The following is an 18,084-nucleotide window of genomic DNA, read 5'->3' on the forward strand; positions in this document are numbered from 1 at the left end:
AGCAGAAGTTTTGGTGTGTTTTTTTTTCCCCCATTGCTCTCCTGACTCATGTTGAAAGGCTTTTGTTTCTAATCAAAGCAACAAAACGGTAAGGTCATTTCCTTGCGATTATATGGCAGCGGAAGGCGTCAGGGTTTTCAGATCCTTACTTCCACCAGCTTTTATTGGGAGAAAACACACACACACACACACACACATCACAAGCACTTAATACATGTGTCTTTTGTCCTGCACCTTCTCTCCAGTCCCTTTAAATGAGCCGAGATCATGGTTCGGAGGTAAGACCAATTTCTCTTCTAATGTTCTGACGATAGACTGTGTAATGGTGCTTCGTGAGCTCTCACTGGTGTTTCTTAGCAAAATCTTGGGGCAGATTTTAATATTTTACTGGGGCGGAGCCCTCTAAGTACTAATATTCCAGGATTTGACTTTCAGAAAAGGAAACTCCAAGGAAAGTTTATCTCCGCTCTTTTCCAAAAATTCCTCTTTCCAAAAAAGAGTTGGCTCTGCTCCAGTTTGACACCAAAATGAAGATGGTCCTTAACACCTACCTTTTGGAGCATTTTCCTGTCATTGTTTTAAGTGCGATCTCTGCTCCCTTAAAGGTCCTCAAAGGGTGCTTTCTTGTTTTTACTGTGCACTTATCAGTTGTGGTTGAAGTGTGTCCTTCTGCCTTACCGCTCCCTTCCCCCACACACCCTAGTTCTTTCCTTTCTTACTTTCTTTTTTTGTGATTGTTAATTTTCAAGGCTCGAGCTCCTTTGTGGATAGGAAAAGACAGGGAGAGGGCAGGAACTGTGTCAGTAAGCAGCACGAAAATGGTTTTGGATTTTCAGTTTTTAATCATGTCCTCAGTACAGTGTGTGTGGTGACCGCTTCTCTATCTCTGTGAGCTCTTGGCCGCAAAGATTCTGTGGGGCTGGATCTAGAACTCATTAGTAGCCTTTCTAAAAGGACCCATCAGTGTTCTTCCCTACTTTGCCTGGAAAATGAAGCAGGAAAACTGCATTCTGTCCCCGGATCTAGTTTATGGCGAAGATGTAATCAGAATTCAGCAGCTCCACGCATTGACCTTGGCAATATCATTTTGGGATGTGGGTGTTAATTAATTCATAAAACTTGTATGATTTGTCATAGGAAGTTCTACATCCTAATTTAAGGGAAGCTTTTTTTCTCCCCTTTCCTCCCTTGTAATGTGGTGTTGGTAAATTCATCAAGTTTAAATCTGAGTGTCCAGTTTTGGTTTGTTTGTTTGTTTGTTTTGTTTTCTGATAGGTAGATGTCGGGCGATGGAGGAGGGGAGGAAAATCTGGGTTGACTTTAGAAAACAAAGGAAATTGTCTCATTCAGGAGACTGCAAAACCCTTGGGTATAGAAGGAAGTCTGTGGAGGAAGTGGGTAGGATTGGGTACAGAAGAGAAACATCAAGGAAATAAATACATCACAATAGGGACTGGGGTAATACACCCTTGCTGTAATGTAACACTACAGTATGGCCTGAGAAATGAGTCAGCACTGTCTAAATTAATTCTGTGTAAAGGTTTCTTATGATCTGAAGGAGTAGAAAGGAATAATCTTAACCAAAATGTAGTCCTTTGACCTGGTTCTCAAACTGACATTATGGTGACCCAGGGGCTCATGTTAGATGATTCTATTCTTTAGACAAAGGCCGTAGAACCTCTCTAGAAGTGACACTTTCTTGCAATGCAGTCTATTTGGGAATCAGAAACTATATTTTTTAAGCAGAAGATCTAAAATATTCCCTGACATTCCAAATTCCGGGCCAGAGCATTTTCTGTGCGTTCCAGGGAACCATTTTTTTGGTCCTCCCTTTGGAGCATACAGGAAAGTGGCGACCACTAGAGTGGGGGTTCTTACCCCCTCTCCCCCCACCGTGGTGCAAGTGTTCAATAACTACTGGATAGGAGGGGATAGGTGGTGGACAGAGACCACTGGTTGAGTAGAACTGTAAACATGTAAGTTCATGTAAGTAAGTAGAACATGTAAGTTCATGCCATGGAATATTTGAGCCCAAAGAAACCTCCCTTCATTCTGTTATGGGCAGGATTAAAACCCAGAGTTGTAGGGGAATGTTTCGAAGATCTTATCTCCCATTAAGGGCAGGGCATAGCTTCGAATCTCCAGATTCCTGATTCTTTTTTTTTTTTTTTAAGATTTTATTTGTTTATTTCACAGACAGAGATCACAAGTAGGCAGAGAGGCAGGCAGAGAGAGAGAGGGAGAAGCAGGCTCCCTGCGGAGCAGAGAGCCCGATGCGGGGCTTGATCCCAGGACGCTGGGATCATGACCTGAGCTGAAAGCAGAGGCTTTAATCCACTGAGCCACCCAGGCGCCCCACCAGATTCCTGATTCTATACTCTGTCCACCACTGTGTTGTTTCTAGGACCCGCTGATCGCTTTATCTAATTCCCAACATCTCTGAATTATGTGCAACTAGGGTTATTTCTCATTTATGCATTTCTAACTTGGACTAAAAATGCCCAAATGAAGTTTTGCTTCTTCGTATGCACTGCTCACAACTATTGGCCAAAACCAACAAGCAAGGGCATGAACGACCCTAAGAAAAGGAACCCCTGCCTTGTCACTTTCACCACAAGCTGTGGTCCTAGGTAAAAATATACTCAAACACTTTCTCTTCACTTTGAAAATATTGTAGGAACCGAAAAACACTAGTGAGCTCTTAGTAAAGTCCTGGCTCAAGATCATAGTTCAAGTAGAAAACTATTATTTGTCCCTGCGATGGATTTCATGAAACTCCAATTAGGACTGTTTTATTTTTTTTGCTTGATGTTGGAAAACTGCAAAAATTTTCAAATGAAAGATTTTTTTAAACTAGAAAGAGAAAGCTAAATATAGGCTAGAATGTACATTAACATATGTTAATATGGCAAGGATAGGCAGACAGTTTATCATTCCAATAAAAGTAAGTAAAGAAAAGCAAGATATTGGGAACATTCTGTTAATTTTAGAGGCTTCCCCCCACCCCAGAGAAAGCCGTTGTAGATGAAGCTGTAAAAATATGTTCACTTCTGTTCTCTTCTATTGGTTTATTTTCTCTTTTGGTTTTGTTTTCTTCCGTCCTTGAGAGTTAGAATGAACAAGTCAGCAGAACTTTCAAGATTTTACCGAATACCACCCTCTCCCTCTCAATTTAATGTGTTTAGATTCAGGTTTTCCAATCAGGAATTCGTCCAGAAACTGACTTTCCGTAACAGAGCATCTTTATCTGGTAGAGCAGGGGGATGGGGCTGAACGGTACAGAGGACGGAGGGAATGCATGGCAGGTCTGACTCCGCCACTTACCCGTGAGCTCTGTGGGCTAAGGGGAGCTCATTCTTCCCACCCAGCCTCCAAGTCCACATTCACGGAGAAAGCAGTCAGACTGCTAAGGTTCATTTCCAGCTTTGAAATGTTCTGCCTCTAATTATTTGTAGTGGCTTCCTTGTCACCTGGGAAAATGGCCGCCCTCTCTGTCTCTCTTCTCTGCTCACCTCCACCTCCCTCGCTCTCATTCCTCTTTTTCTCTTCCTTCCTCTCCACTGACATTTTCCTTTTCACCTAGGAAGGAGTTGAGGGCACGGGCTCCAATGACTCAGCTGTCGGTAGAGCCCGTGGCAGAAGAGGGGGAGGAGCACATTAAGTCGGACCAAGTGGGAAAGGGTAGAATTACTGAACCTACAATCGAACCAGACCCCGGGATGCTCTCTAGGAAGAAATCAAGAGCAGAAGCAGCTCTTGTACTGAAATGGGACACTTCTTCTTGGATCCCATATTCTTTAGGAGGCAGTAGCTGTTTCTCCCATGTGGGTGTGCACTGCCTCAGTGATGGGCCAGGCAGGGGGTTGGGGGTTCTCAAGGGTGAATGAGATGCCTCCACTGTACTCTTAGGAAGCCTGGGCCAGCAGGAAAGTGCAAATGGGAACTCTGTAGTGACTCTTGGGAGCTCTTGGAAGTTTGAGTTGTGGTTCATTTGCTGCTCACTCTAGGGGAGTTTGAAAAGCTCTTGACAGGAAATGGCCATGAGTAGTGGAATTTAATTAACCTGATTTTGAAGTCAAAGGATTAAACTAACAGGGGTGCATTTAGGTAGAAAGCAGACAATGTTGATTACAACCAATGGTGACACCAACACGTTCAGCAACCCACTGGTAATGGTTCTGTTTCGGATAGGCTCTGTCTCAATGAAACCATAGCAAGAGGAAGTGGTGAGAGTGCAGGCTTCTGCATCTTTGCCTGGAAACCCCGCCTTGCCACTTAGGAACTGAGTGACCACGCCCCCCCCACCTCCCACCCACCCCCCACCCCGACCACCTGATGGGGCTAGTTAAAATTGCCTGATAAGGTTGTTGAGGGGATTAGAGCTAGCCTCTGGCACTGAAGCCATACCTAATAAAAGACAGTATTATTTAATATTATTATTATTCATCTAGCCCAAGCATAGGAAATGAAGTGTCAGGAAGTCAGGAAAATAGGCAGACACCACCAGCAGTTGGAGTCTGTGCAGTAATGATGGGTCATTTTCTTCAGGGTCCTTCATGTTCACAGTAGCATAAATATGAACCAGTTATTGGTCACCCCACATTTGGATCTCTGCACAGCTTGCCACTGTAAAAAATTTACCAGCCTTCTGTCATTTCAGACATATGGACTTGCCTGAGCCAGTAGTCATTTTTCTGTACTTCACTGAATGCAGGTCCACAAATAAGTGATCACAAGGCGTCTGTTGCAGCCCTTGACCTTGGGCTTGAGATCAAGGGTCCATCTTTTTAAGGACCTGGTTCTATAACACTTTAAGGATATGGACCCAATACAAATCAGATCAAAATTATAGGAAGTCCTGGGGCACCTGGGTGGTTCAGTGGGTTAAGCCTCTGCCTTCAGCGCAGGTCATGGTCTCAAGGTCCTGGGATTGAGCCCCGCATCAAGCTCTCTGATCAGCAGGGAGCCTGCTTCTCCGTCACTCTCTGCCTGCCTCTCTGCCTACTTGTGATCTCTCTCTGTCAAATAAATGAATAAAATCTTTTTAAAAAAAATTATAGGAAGTCCTCCTGGCAAGAGTCTCACCTGGACATTGTGCTTCTACTGGGGGAGGGGGTGATGTTTTTAAACCCCTCTTACTTCAATAGACCTGTGAGAGGTCTTTGTGTCCCAGCTAAGGAACTGGAGTAAACAGTGTCTTTTAGAGACATGGTAAGAAACAAGTTGGCCTCTGTGTGATACCCAAGAAATGAGTTTTTCTGGAACCTTCGGTTTATCCCTTGAAGTATGGTGTTCCTGAATTGACATGGGCTCCACAGTATTCAGGATCTAAGAGCCAAGTCTTTCCATCTGCTCCTCTGCAGCCTATTTATACCGGTCCTCTGGGAGCAGGAGTCAGAACTTTAGCAACAAGCAGGGTGTGGAGGAGGCAGGCTCCCTCTTGGTACTTGGCCTTGTGTTGAGCTGAGAGTCAGGTCACTCTAGGGGGATGTGAAGGTAATTGCTGCACTCACCATTAGTACTGCCATCTGGCTTCAGGGATTCGTCTGAAAATCTGCAGAGATTTTTGCAGTAACCGCTACATTTGAGCTGAAGCCATAGGATGTTGTTTGTGGTAACAAAGATCTCCAAGCGCCCCCCTCAAAGTGCAAGCACCCCTCTTTATTAGAGCAGGTACCGAGCTCCAACAGGCCCCCAAATCTTGCTATGCATTAATTATCTTTTTAAAAATCTTTTCTTTCTTCTTCTTCTTTTTTTTTAAGATTTTATTTATGTATTTGACATAGAGAGATCACAAGTAGGCAGAGAGGCAGGCAAAGAGAGAGGGGGAAGCAGGCTCTCCCCTGAGCAGAGAGCCCGATGCAGGACTCAATCCCAGGACCCTGCGATCATGACCTGAGCCGAAGGCAGAGGCTTAACCCACTGAACCACCCAGGCGCCCTTCTTTCTTCTTTTTAAAATAAACTACTTGTAACTGGTAATCCTTTTAAATATTTTACATGCAGAAAGACTATATATGGCTTCTCAGTTTTTCAAAAATGAATGAGATAACTCCATTCCTTCATTCAAGTGGTTTACTGAGCAGCTGGTTGTCTTGTTTTATTTTTAAGATTTTATTTATTTATTTGACAAAGAAAGCATAAGCAGGGAGAGTGGCAGCAGAGGCAGAGGGAGAAACAGGCCCTCTGCTGAGCTGGGAGACTGATGCAGGACTCGAACCTAGGATCCTGGGATCCTGAGCCAAAGGCAGATGCTTCATTGACTGAGCCACCCGGGTGCCCCATGACCAGCTGGTTTGACAGGATGCATGCTACAAGCTGGAGGAGAGGGATGAAGAGACAGACAGGGTCCCTGGATGAAGATCCTATAAACAAATTATATCATTATTTAATTTCAATTGTGAAAAGTACTGCAAAGAGAAGTACAGAGAGCTAAAAGAAAAAGTAGCACTCGTAATAACAGTTACAGAGCCCAGAGCTATTCCAGACATTCTGTGTACACCAGCTCATTTAAACCTCAGAGCAAGGCACCACTGTTGTGTCCCTTATGCAGATCAGGAAACTGAGGAACAAAGGGATGAGGTCGATTGCCCCTGGTTGTGCTGCTACCTAATTAGCTGAATCAGGATTTGAGCCCCTAATAATGTGACTCTGGAGTCTTCAGTCGTAACAAGTACACAGTTTGTGGCTTCGATGGTAAAATGACTTTTAATCTATATTTTTAAGGATAAATTGGGTTAGCCCAGCTGGGTTAGAGTGCACTTTCCCTACTCTCTTGTGCTTTGAGGTGGGAAGGAGATCACACAGAGGAAAATCTAGAAGAGGACCAGGTGGCTGGAGCCCAGAGAGGGAGGGCATGGCTGGGCAGGAAACAGGGGGGCAGGGCAAGGTGGGCACTTTAGCTGGGCACTAAGGATGGGCACTTTAGGTCAGTTCTGAAGAGTACTAGCACCTACCTACCTACCTACCATCAAGACCCTCTTGGGAACCTTCCATGCCTATGATATAAAGACACTGAGTGGATGGAGCTTTCCTGAGCTGGCAAGAGTCTTTCAGAAAACGACCTGCTTAAGGTTCTTTCATGTGCATCATCAACCTGACCCATTGAGGTCTTTTCTAAGCCAAATATGTTTTCCACCTCTCCCGGGGCCCGCGGAACGGCAGGAGCCCTGATGGTTCACACAGCCATGTTGTACCTGTGGCAGGTCCAGGGATCAACACCATTGTCATCAGCGTCACCACCATCATCATCATCCTTATGGCTCACACGCTGGAGCAGGCACACAGCACCGGTTGCCCAGTGTCAAAGTCCAAGCGTGCTTAACCCAACACTGTGTTGCCTCCCTGCCTAGGGCACTTCCTATTAGTCAGAAACCCATCCAAAGTTAATGACAGAACTGATTCTAAAGCTTGGTTTTTACATTAAGTTTCCTTTCCTAGCCCAACAGTTAAATCTCGTGGTAAAAAAGAGGCTGAATAGAACACCATGACTTTCCCTGTGACCTGAAGCAGCCTTGTATGTTATTGATTTACTGGCCCATAGGGATACTTGACCAGCCAGCGGCAGCCGAGTCGGTTAACACTGACATAAATAGAGGGATCTAAAGGGATTGGGAGATCTTTTTTTGGATACATCTAGCCAGTGGGTGTTTGAAAGAGAGAAATAAGAGGCAAACCAGAACGGCTTTAATAATTATTGGGTGCTTACTATGTGCCAAGCACTGTGCTAAGTTCTTTACTTGTATTCATTCATTTGATGCTCGCAACAATTTTAGGAAGTTGGCTCAGTCGTATCTCCATGTCACAGATATGAACCAGAAGACTTGTTTCCCTCTCTCCCATTTTTGCCTCTCCTTGCCCTTATCTCATAGTAACAAGATTTTTCTATTATAGTTGTCCCCGGGTCATGTATCGCCCATACCTAAAAGCCTCCGATAGCCTGCCCCTGCATCTAAAATAAAGCCCGCTCTCCTTACCATGTATGGCCCACAGTGAAGTAAATGACATAGCCCAGTGTTTTCCAGACATCAGTACGTATCCCACTGGCCCAGAGGGCTTGCTAAAACAGATGGCTGAACACCATTCTGCATTTCTAGCAAGCTCTGGTTGATGGGGAATACACTTCGAGGACCACTGATGAGCCCCTTATTAACTCTGTGACCTTGTCTCCCGTCCTTTTCCTTTTGGCCACCCAGCTCTCAACCACACTTGCTGCCATTTTTTTTTTTTCTTAAACTGTTAATTCTTAGTAGTGAGACTTCACTCCCAAGGGAGTGAAGCTTGGTTCTTGGGGGGCAAAAAACACCCCTTAGATATTATAATAGTTTGTGTCCTTCCAAAGCTGAACTGCACCCAATAGGAATACAATGTATCTGTGGTTCTAAAGTTTCATAGAGGAGGAGGGAAGGGGGGGTGGGCGGTGTGTGGAATGTCTAGAGTTTCCTTGAGAGTGCAATAATGAAAAAAAGTTGTGCAGCGTATCTTAAACAAAGCATACTCCTACCACAGGGCATTAGCACTTATTTGATCCTCTTTCTGGAATGTTCTTTTCCCAAATATTCCCAAGTCCAACTCCTTACCATTCCCAACTCAGATTAAGTATCATTTCCTCAAATGCCCCTTCCTGATTACTCTAAAGTAATAACTTTACTGCATCACATTATTCTGTTTTCTTATTTTCGTGGCACCCAGCATGATCTGAAATCATCCTGGTATTGGTTAGTTTCCTAGTTTGTTGGCTCTCTCCTCTACTAGTGGGCCTTTAAGAAAGGAGCTCCTTGGCTGTATCCCTGCTGAATATCTAGAGTCTGTGATAAATTCTGGCACCTAACTAGAGCTTGGTAAATATTAGTGAATGCAGAAGTGGTTGGTAATCACACAGTTGATAAAGTGGTCATGCTGAGATGTGAAGCCAGACTTTGAGACTTCAGACCTCCTGAGTAAGCACCCCTGAACTCCAAGGGTCGTTAAGTGAGGGCACCTCGCAGGTATAGAGCTGTCACATACCCTGGGTCCAGCAGATTACCCCCCACCACTCCACCTGCGTCCTCTAACAGGCAGGGGGAAGAAGCAAATTTTTCCAAATTGCTGAATTCCAATCCTACAACTTAATTTTCTCCCATGGTTACCATAAGCAGGAAAAAAGGGGAGGAAAACCCCATTCATTTCAGATGGGGAGATCACTGCGAAGGATTATAGATAGTCATATCCTCCCATTTTACAGATGAGAAAACGGTGGCTCAAAAACATTTCACCAAATGCCCAAGGCCCCAGAGCGAGGAAGTAAAGAGGCTATAAAGGGTACCTTTTTCCTTCTCCTCCTCTGGGGCCTCTCCTCGAGGCTGACACCCCTGGCCAGAGCTCCATCATCATTAGAGCGTCAGCCATACCCAGCAGTCCCCTCGCCCCAAAGCATTTCCTGCATCCCAGGGAATTCTACCAGACACTGATGTGAAAAGGCGTGCCCTTTCCCCTTCTGCCCTATCTTGATTTAGGAAAGCAGGAAGGTCACTGACGTCTGGAAATAATTAGTGGTCGCTGCCATTATAGCATCTAGTCCTCTGTCTGACTCCCCTCCCACCAAACAAGAATGTGCAATTATTATTTTATCCAGGAGAGCCTGACAGAGAGTAGGTGCTCAAAAAATACGCATTCACTGTAAAGCAAACAACACCAGCCGATGAATGAAGCCAGCAAAATGGACAGTGTTTACAATTTGGTGGAAATTTGGTATTATATAATTAGAGGGAAAAAGTGATAAAATTAGAATAACATCCATTTGCAGGAAAAAAAGAAAAATAGCCCTGCTGGCTTCAATGAAGTTTTTAGAGTTTTTTAAAGATTATTTATTTGTTTGTTTGTTTGCTTAGAGAAGGAAAGTGCATGAGCAGAGAGAGGGGCAGAGGGAGGGAGAGAATCTCAAGCAGACTCCCCCCTGAGTGAGGAACCCCCACACAGGGCTCAATCCCAAGACCCTGAGATCACAACCTGAGCTGAAAAACCAAGAGCTGATGGTTAACCGACCGGGCCACCCAGGTGTCCCAATGTCGTTTTTGTTAACAACTTTAACCACTATCATTGCAGTGGAAGGAGACACGTATGAATTTGAGTAGGTGGTTGATTTAATGAATTTAAGCAGAACGTCAATTAGCTGCAACATAGAAAGAATGGCATTATGATGGCCTTTTATATAATTTTATATAATTTTGTTCTACAAATACTCCTGATTCCCAGCCACAATATTCATGGAAATCTGAGGGTGACTATGTTCCGTCCCTGCCAGCCCCACAGGATCCACTTTTCTTGTTTAAATAAATCACTTCTCTTTGATAAATCTCTTCCCTGTTCCAGTGCCTTAAGCCCTTCAGGACTCAAAAGGTGTCAGTAGTTAGAATAATGGTTCCCAAGCCAGAAAACCCCGGGCTTTGATCTCCAGGGCTGTTTTAAAATTCTCTAATTTTTTAAAAGTGCATTTCTTTTCATTGACTTCAGTCTAAGAAAACGCTTTGGGGACTGGCAGTGTGAGTCCTGGGGGCAACCAGGTCCTCACTGACGGAGCACTGCAGACCCCCCAAGGCACCCCTGGATGGGAAGAGCTACGTTCTCTTTACAGTTCTAATTTAACATTAACAGAAGCCTTCCCACTATGGAATACACAAGAGGAAGCATTGTAGGTAGGACCTGCCTTGTAATTTAGAGGGTTTTTTTCCTAACTTTACTTCTGGCTGAATATTTTATAAGGGTCAGGAGACTGAGGCAGGAGAAAGCAGGATCCAATCTGGAGTCTTGGCTCTGTCTAGCTGTGTGACCATAGAGAGGTCAGACCCCTTCTTGGGCCTCATTGGCCTCACCTGTAAAATGGGGGTATGACACTCTGGCGTATTAAAATGTGTAATATTTAAAAGAATCAAAGAGAAGTGAAGGCACTTTGAAAGTTCAAAGCACTCTAGACAGGCAAAATGATATTACTCCTAATTAGAACATTCAGACCAACTCTGGAGTGGCCCAAGCTACCTGTTCCTTTCTCTGCAACAGAGTACCAGGGCACAGTAGGATCTGCTCGCACTGGAACACGGCCTTCGAGGACCTCTACTCTGAGGGAGTGGGTAGCAATTGCTTGGTCTTTATTAATGAAAGGTGTAGTAATACCACTAAAAGTTGCATGTACTCTGCAAAGCGTTTTATGCATATTGGCTTATGTGATCACCATCCCCCCGCCCCCGGGGCCTGGGAAGTGGGTGCTATTATTATTCTCATTTCCAGATGGGGAAAACAAGGCGGAAGAGAAGCGAGGTAACCCGAACAAGGCCACACAGGAACTGAAGAGCCGAGCTGGGGCTTGAACCCTGGTCTGTCTGACCCCAGAGCCTGTACTCTTGACCTTCACACTTCTGGAATAATACGTAGTACTAGCTGCTTCTTATGGAATGCTTACAGGGCACAATGCAAAAATATTCCCAGAGAATTTCCAGGGAGTGTAAGGGACTTGCTGGAAGTTTCCAGCTAGTTAGAGGCAGAGTCAGGCGGAGACATCATATCCGTCTGAATTCTGAAGGGCTGATCCCACACCAACTCCTGGCACCAGGTGTGATCACCCCCCACTGCCTCGACTATGATTGAAAAGGCTCTAGGAATTCCAGCATTTAATGATTTCCCAGTGAGTTTGCAGAAGCCACCATCCAGGCGACTCTTACCAGAAGCGCCCATGCTTTTTTTTTTTTTTTTTTTAATGACCCAGCCCCTCACGGCCTTCAGAAAGGTTATTCCAGAACAGCAAGTCCAAGAAGCAGTGCTGAGGCAGGGCCACAGGGGAAAATATTTGGTTCCCTGGAGACAGCTGTGCATGCTGGTGAGAGAGATTTCCTCTCACAAGACTTGTCCGTTCTGCAGGAGGCAGAGCGGAACCGAGATTGAAACAGAGCGGCTGTACAAGTTGGGGGAAACTTGCCGACAGAGCATAATGACACGTGCTCAGTTCTGCTTGTGAATGAAAAAGCTGGAACCATCTTTCACCTGTGCTTTAAGGTCACCGTGGCCCCCGGCAGCAGGAAGAAGAGTTCTAGTGCTTTGAGATATTCCAGAAGGATAGCAAGATAGCTTCACAGCTGGTTGGGATCCGGCAGTTAAGAGGCAAAGGAGTCACTCATTGGCCAGCGAGACCTTGACAGAAAGAGAGAGAAAACTCAGAAGCGGAGCAGCAGATGGAAATAAAGGGAAATTGATTCATTCCACACATATTTAGTAAGCCCCACGATGGGCTGGGCACTGGTATAGGGGCTAGGAGGGCAGCAGTGAGTGAAACTTGCATTCCAGGGGCAAAAGAAGCCAGAAAAGCAAGTGACAATGAACGTGTTGACAGGCTCGGTGCTCTGTGGGCAGGTATCATGAGTCCCACTGTCAGGATATGACAAGTAAGTCTTAGAAAAGTGGGCTGAGCTCTCGATGCGATTCTGTCTGAAGCCGAAGACTCTGCAGTCCCGTCTTCACCTGGTGTCTCAGTGGCTTCAGTATCCAGACATGGTGCCCTGTACCTCATCCTTTCTCTGAGCCCTCTCTCTCAGGCTTCTAGAGGGTGTGCTGGCGCACCTTTCCTCAGCGGCTCTCTGGGGAAAAGGGCACCGATGGGTGGCACTTGCCAGTTTCTGTGGTGTGAAGACCCTCACCTTGGCCGATCTCCTGTGACCACCGTAACCTCCTTGATTGGGAAGAGGTGAACACTGCTGTCACACCGACTCAGTAGACATAAATAACCTCAAGAGCAAAGAGAACAGTAAAACATAGCCAAATAACTGGAAATGATGACTTTTGAGGGTTTATTATCTGTAATTTTTTTTTTAAGATTTTATTTATGTAGGGCGCCTGGGTGGCTCAGTGGGTTAGGCCGCTGCCTTTGGCTCAGGTCATGATCTCAGGGTCCTGGGATCGAGTCCTGCATCGGGCTCTCTGCTCAGCAGGGAGCTTGCTTCCTCCTCTCTGCCTACTTGTAATCTCTCTCTGTCCAATACATAAATAAAATCTTAAAAAAAAAAAGATTTTATTTATGTATTGGACAGAGAGAGACAGTGAGAGCAGGAATACCAGCAAGGGGAACAGCAGAGGGAGAGGGAGAAGCAGGCTTCCCGCTGAGCAGGGAGCCCGATGTGGGGCTTGATCCTAGGACCCTGAGACCATGATCTGAGCCAAAGGCAGATGCTTAATGACTGAGCCACCCAGGTGCACCTGTAATTTTTTTTTTACTTAAGCTCCAGAGCCAACGTGGGGCTTGAATTGATGACCCCGAGATCAAGAGTCACCTGCTCCACCAACTGACCTAGCCAGACATGCCTTATTACCTATATCTTAATGTAATTATTTCATTACTAAATTATTTTTTCATTCTATTTCTTCATTCTATTCTTGTTACGTCATTACTTAATTCATAAGTTTATATACTGTAATTTTATATAACATTATTTTCAGATTTTTTTTAATCTATTTATTTATTTGACAGAGAGAGAGAGATCACAAGTAGGCAGAGAGGCAGGCAGAGAGAGAGGGGGAGTCAGGCTCCCCGCAGAGCAAAGAGCCCAATGTAGGGCTCGATCCCAGGACCCTGAGATCACAACCCGAGCTGAAGGCAGAGGCTTTAACCCACTGAGCCACCCAGGCACCCAGTTTATATACTGTAATTTTTAATATTGGGTTGTGCTTCACAACCAGCTTGAAAAGGGGCAGTAGACTCTTAGGATATGTGGAGAGTCGCCATTCTCTCAAAGGATTCCTTTCCCCTCGTTGTGTTTTCTGATTCTGGCCCAGAAATTGTTCGGGGCTCCTTTTTCGTATTTCCTTTGTCTCCTTGACCTGTGGCCTTCCAGTTTTGTTTTGTTTTGTTTTGTTTTAATCTCCGACACCTATGTTAGCTTCAAAAACAGACGTCATCTCATGTGATCAACGTTGCCTGCATTAAGTGACCAAAAAGTTTCTTCACGAACTATTAGAAACCTATAGGTTGAGAACGGGGTGTTTCTACTCTGATGATAAAATGAGTCCTGGACATTTAGGATTAAGAAATTTTCTGTATTGTCTTCGGTGTGCTTGACGTTTCCGTTTTCACAGTTTGTTAATGCTTTTCTAAATTCCCTACTCAAATGTGACATTTCTACCAATCCATCCAGAGCTCTGGACCTAATACAATCCATTTATAATATTTATAAACTTCTGAAGGACTGATTTCAGCCTCTACTTGTACTTGGACCACAAAGAACAAAGAGACTTTGAAAAGCATAAATCAGAGACTTTCTTACAGGCGTTAATGAAAAATGGAAACGTGAAAACTCTGACAATGAATGTGTACCCTGAAACAAATGTAAAGTTGATTTTGGTTTTCTAATTAATTTCTGTTCAGTTTTAGGTTTCCAGGGCAATATATGTGATTTATGTGCCCTGTGGATGGCTTACATTCAGCCCAGATTTCCAAATGTGCTGTACAGAGAATAAACAGTACCTAGAATATCTTTCAGTTACAAGGACGGCCGTTTATTTTTAAAATCCTTTCACCCGAGCGGTGCTTGTCTTAACTTTCAAGTTTTTGAAAGACGCAGTACTCTTGCTCATTCCTACAGGCTGTTTTTCACGGGATAAGAGAAAACTGACAGTTGGCAAAGCAAAGAGTTTCCAAACCACAGGAGTGTCTGCTACTTGCGTAATCACCAAAGCCAGAATTTCCATTTTCTACAAGCTGACAGGAGGGCTTCATTTCTGGTCAGTCTGAGCTGCAGACAAGAACTGAACTCCCCCCGCGAACCAGGAGCCGTGCTCCTGGCTTTTCTTGGTTACACTTGGTGACTTTTCCTGTTTATAATATCTGTGTCCTCCCATTTTTTTTTCTTTTTCTTTTTCGACTCGATACTGTACCCTGACGTCTAAAAATACAGCCTAACAACTGGTTTTAAGCAAGGAGGATGTTTCTTTCTGGAAAAGAATGGCAGATATATCCTGCGTGGTTTTTTTAAAATAAACATTTGAGGGGCGCCTGGGTGGCTCCGTCATGAAGCATCTGCCTTCGGCTCAGGTCATGATCCCAGGGTCCTGGGATCGAGTCCGACATCGGGCTCCCTGCTCAGTGGAGAGCCTGTTTCCGCCTCTCCCTCTCTCTCTGCCTCTCCCTACTGCTCATGCACGTGCTCTCTCTCTGTGTCAAATAAATAAATAAAATTAAAAAGAAAAAAAAAAGAATTCAGTAGATAAAGTAGATAAGATGTAGGTCAAAGCACATGACACAGAGCAGGTCAGCGTATTTAATTCTACTTCATGCTGCGGAGAACATAAGTAGCCAGCCCAAGATACAACCTGGTCGCAGTCAGAGAAAGACAAAGAATTTATAAGCATTTCCCCAGCTGGGCATACAGCACAGTTAAAAATGGCAGTTTTTGAGTTAGTCTGTTGATTATCATGGAGAAATCGGACGGCTTTAATCCTTATCTCTTGGGTTAACCACTCTGTCCGGGGTTTAATGGCTAGATCAGTTTTTTTTAAGTTTTATTTATTTATTTGACAAGCAAAGATCATAAGTAGGTAGAGAGGCAGGCAGCGAGAGAGAGGGGGAAGCAGACTCCCCGCCGAGCAGAGAGCCCGATGCGGAGCTCGATCCCAGGACCCTGAGACCATGACCTGAGATCATGACTGGAGGCTTAAACCACTGAGCCACCCAGGCGCCCCAGATAGATCTATTTTCAACTCAAATGTGACAACTTGTCCTCTTAATAATCCAGAAGAACTTTTTCCTTGAGAAGAATAATCATTTAACCAACTTAAAAGCACCACTGACAGTTAACATAATAGCACTGAGCAGCTCCCGAGCATTTCCACCGATCCTAGTGCTCCGTGCACGAGGGTAGGAGAAAAGCTAACAGTGCACGCCAAGCGCGGAACACAGACTCTAACACCTGATCTATAACCAATAAGGAGAGTGTATGACTGGTGATATGATTATCGTCTGTACATTTGAGGTACATTTTAGGTTCAATCCATATTAATACAAGAGACACACGAAGCTAAATAAGATTGATTTTTAGCGTTCTCATTTCACAGGGGCAGAAACTGAGATTTAGAGAGCTACCGCAAAGTCAATGCAAACTCTTAAACAATAAGAGCTGGGGCACAACCCAGGCCGCCCGATTCTTTTTTTGTAGATTTTATTTATTTATTTTAGAGAGAGAGAGAGGAAGTGAATGTGAGCAGAGGAAGGGGAAGAGAAAGAAGGAGAAAGAGAATCTTCAAATGGTCCGTGCTGAGCGTAGAGCCCAAGCAGGGCGCAATCTCATGACTCTGAGATCACGACCTGAGCCGAAACCAAGAGTCGGACACTTAACCGACTGAGATACCCAGGGTCCCCCCGCCCGCCCCAGGCCTCCTGATTCTAAATCTCGGCACACCTCTCAGGCACAGAATTGGTGTTTCCCACTGACCTTCAGCTCCAGACTTAAAAAGGAGTTTTGCTTCTTTTCTTCTTCTCTTTTTTCCTTTGAAACCTGCCCTTCCTTTTCACTGGCCTTAAGAGATCAGGCTATAATCTGATAAGCAATCATTTTTTATGAGAATGTCCTCCCCAGGGAGTGTCTGCCAAAGCGGACTGAAATTCCCAGCCAAGTTGTTGCCGGAGCTGCAGGAGTGGCTGTCCGCGGGTCTGCCTTTCTTATTTGCTTTTTTCCGGCTTCTGCCAAGAAGGAGCTCGCACTTGAATGCTAACATCCAGAAACCATGGTTATCCCTCCCATCTGTATTGGGAGCCCCTTCTCCAGAGCAATAGGCCAGAAGAAGTTCTCTCTATCAATTTCCTAATTTCTCACACCTCCTGGGAGAGACGTGAGTTTCGCGGGCCATTGCCAGTTGAGGTTTTCAGAGCCTTCGTGATTGTCCGAGAATATTTCATTGTTAATCATTTATTTTCTTCTTACCTCTAGAACAGGTGTTCTCAGTCCGAGACGATTTTGTCCAATAGACACTGGGCAATGTGTGGAGACCTGTGTGGTTGTCACAAGCAGGCGGGAGCTGTTACTGGTGGTATCTTGTAGGGAGAGGTTAGGGTGGCTGCTGAGCATCCGACGGTGAACAGCAAGGAGGTATGGGCCACAAATAACGCCGAGATACCCGGCTCATAGCAAGCCTTGCCGATGCGTCTTACTACCCAGAGCAGGGCTTGCATTTGGAAAGTGCTTGGCGAATCCTGGTTGATCAAGTGAGTGAAAACGTGTTTCAGAGCTTTCCCACACTGAGTTCATGGCCCTGTGTTCCAGATTGCATCTTAAACCCAAACGATTGTAGACTCCGATCCAGGAGGCCACATACCAGATCAATGTCATCCAGCATCCAGAATGTTCACATAAGCATGACAGCCTGCAGCCCAAGAGGTGGGGATTAATTCTAATCTGCTGTTCAGTGAAAATCAATAGCGAATGTATAGACGCTGATTTTAGCCCCTGCCCATGTTTCTTCAGGGCAGCGCCGGGAGGTAGCCAAGGAATGGGGATTGCAAAAACCCTGCTCCTTTCCCAGCCTTGCTGCCACGCCATGACCTGAACCCAGAAACTCTGGTCTGGCGAATCTGGATGAGACTTTTCCAGAACAGTGTCTTACCTGGTGGTCAGGCTCATATGGGAAATACCTAAGCTGGCTGTTTGACTATGTGAGACCTCGTAGACTGGAAATGCTTTAGAACAGAATACAATACAGCAGTGAAAGGCACGGACTCCGAAGTCACGGTGTCTGTTTCCACTCTTCGGTGTCTCCTCCTCGCTCTGTGGCTTTGACCCTCTCTGAACCTCGACTTCTCATCCAGAGAATGGAGCTAGTATTGGAATCTGCCTCACAGGCTTGGTATGAAAATGAATTGAGGGGCACCCATGCTCTATTGGTGGAGTGTACGACTCTTGATCTCTGGGTGATGAGTTCGAGCCCCACATTGGGAGTAGAGACTATAAAAAGAATAAAAATAAAAATAATGAAAAATAATAGAAAATGAATTTAAACAGCCTGTGTAGGGGTGCCTGGGTGGCTCAGTCAGTTAAGTCTCTGCCTTCGGCTCAGGTCATGATCCCGGGGTTCTGGG

The 18,084-nt window shown here is 45.0% G+C and overlaps 1 protein-coding gene and 1 long non-coding RNA gene across 8 annotated transcripts in view; one reads left to right on the forward strand and one right to left on the reverse strand.

Annotated features, from left to right (window-relative positions):
- FRMD4B (FERM domain containing 4B) overlaps positions 1 to 18,084 on the forward strand; it is a 323,042-nt gene that overhangs the window by 176,388 nt on the left and 128,570 nt on the right. Inside the window, exon 1 of one of the 7 annotated variants that reach the window (XM_082691210.1) lies at positions 189 to 278. The exons of the other annotated variants lie outside the window; for them this stretch is intronic. Within the exon in view, the coding sequence (XP_082547336.1) occupies positions 255 to 278 (24 nt within the window). The 5' untranslated portion in view covers positions 189 to 254. Of the gene's footprint in view, positions 1 to 188; positions 279 to 18,084 lie in introns of those variants that run through there. 7 annotated transcript variants of the gene reach the window in all.
- On the reverse strand, positions 6,061 to 17,298 carry LOC309841008. The gene is made up of 2 exons (XR_014298901.1): positions 16,445 to 17,298; positions 6,061 to 6,364 (listed from the first exon to the last, which is right to left on the reverse strand). It is a non-coding gene; the product is annotated as an uncharacterized lncRNA (long non-coding RNA).

The sequence above is a fragment of the Mustela nivalis genome (assembly GCF_964662115.1).
Source record: "Mustela nivalis genome assembly, chromosome: 1".
NCBI lineage: Eukaryota > Metazoa > Chordata > Mammalia > Carnivora > Mustelidae > Mustela > Mustela nivalis.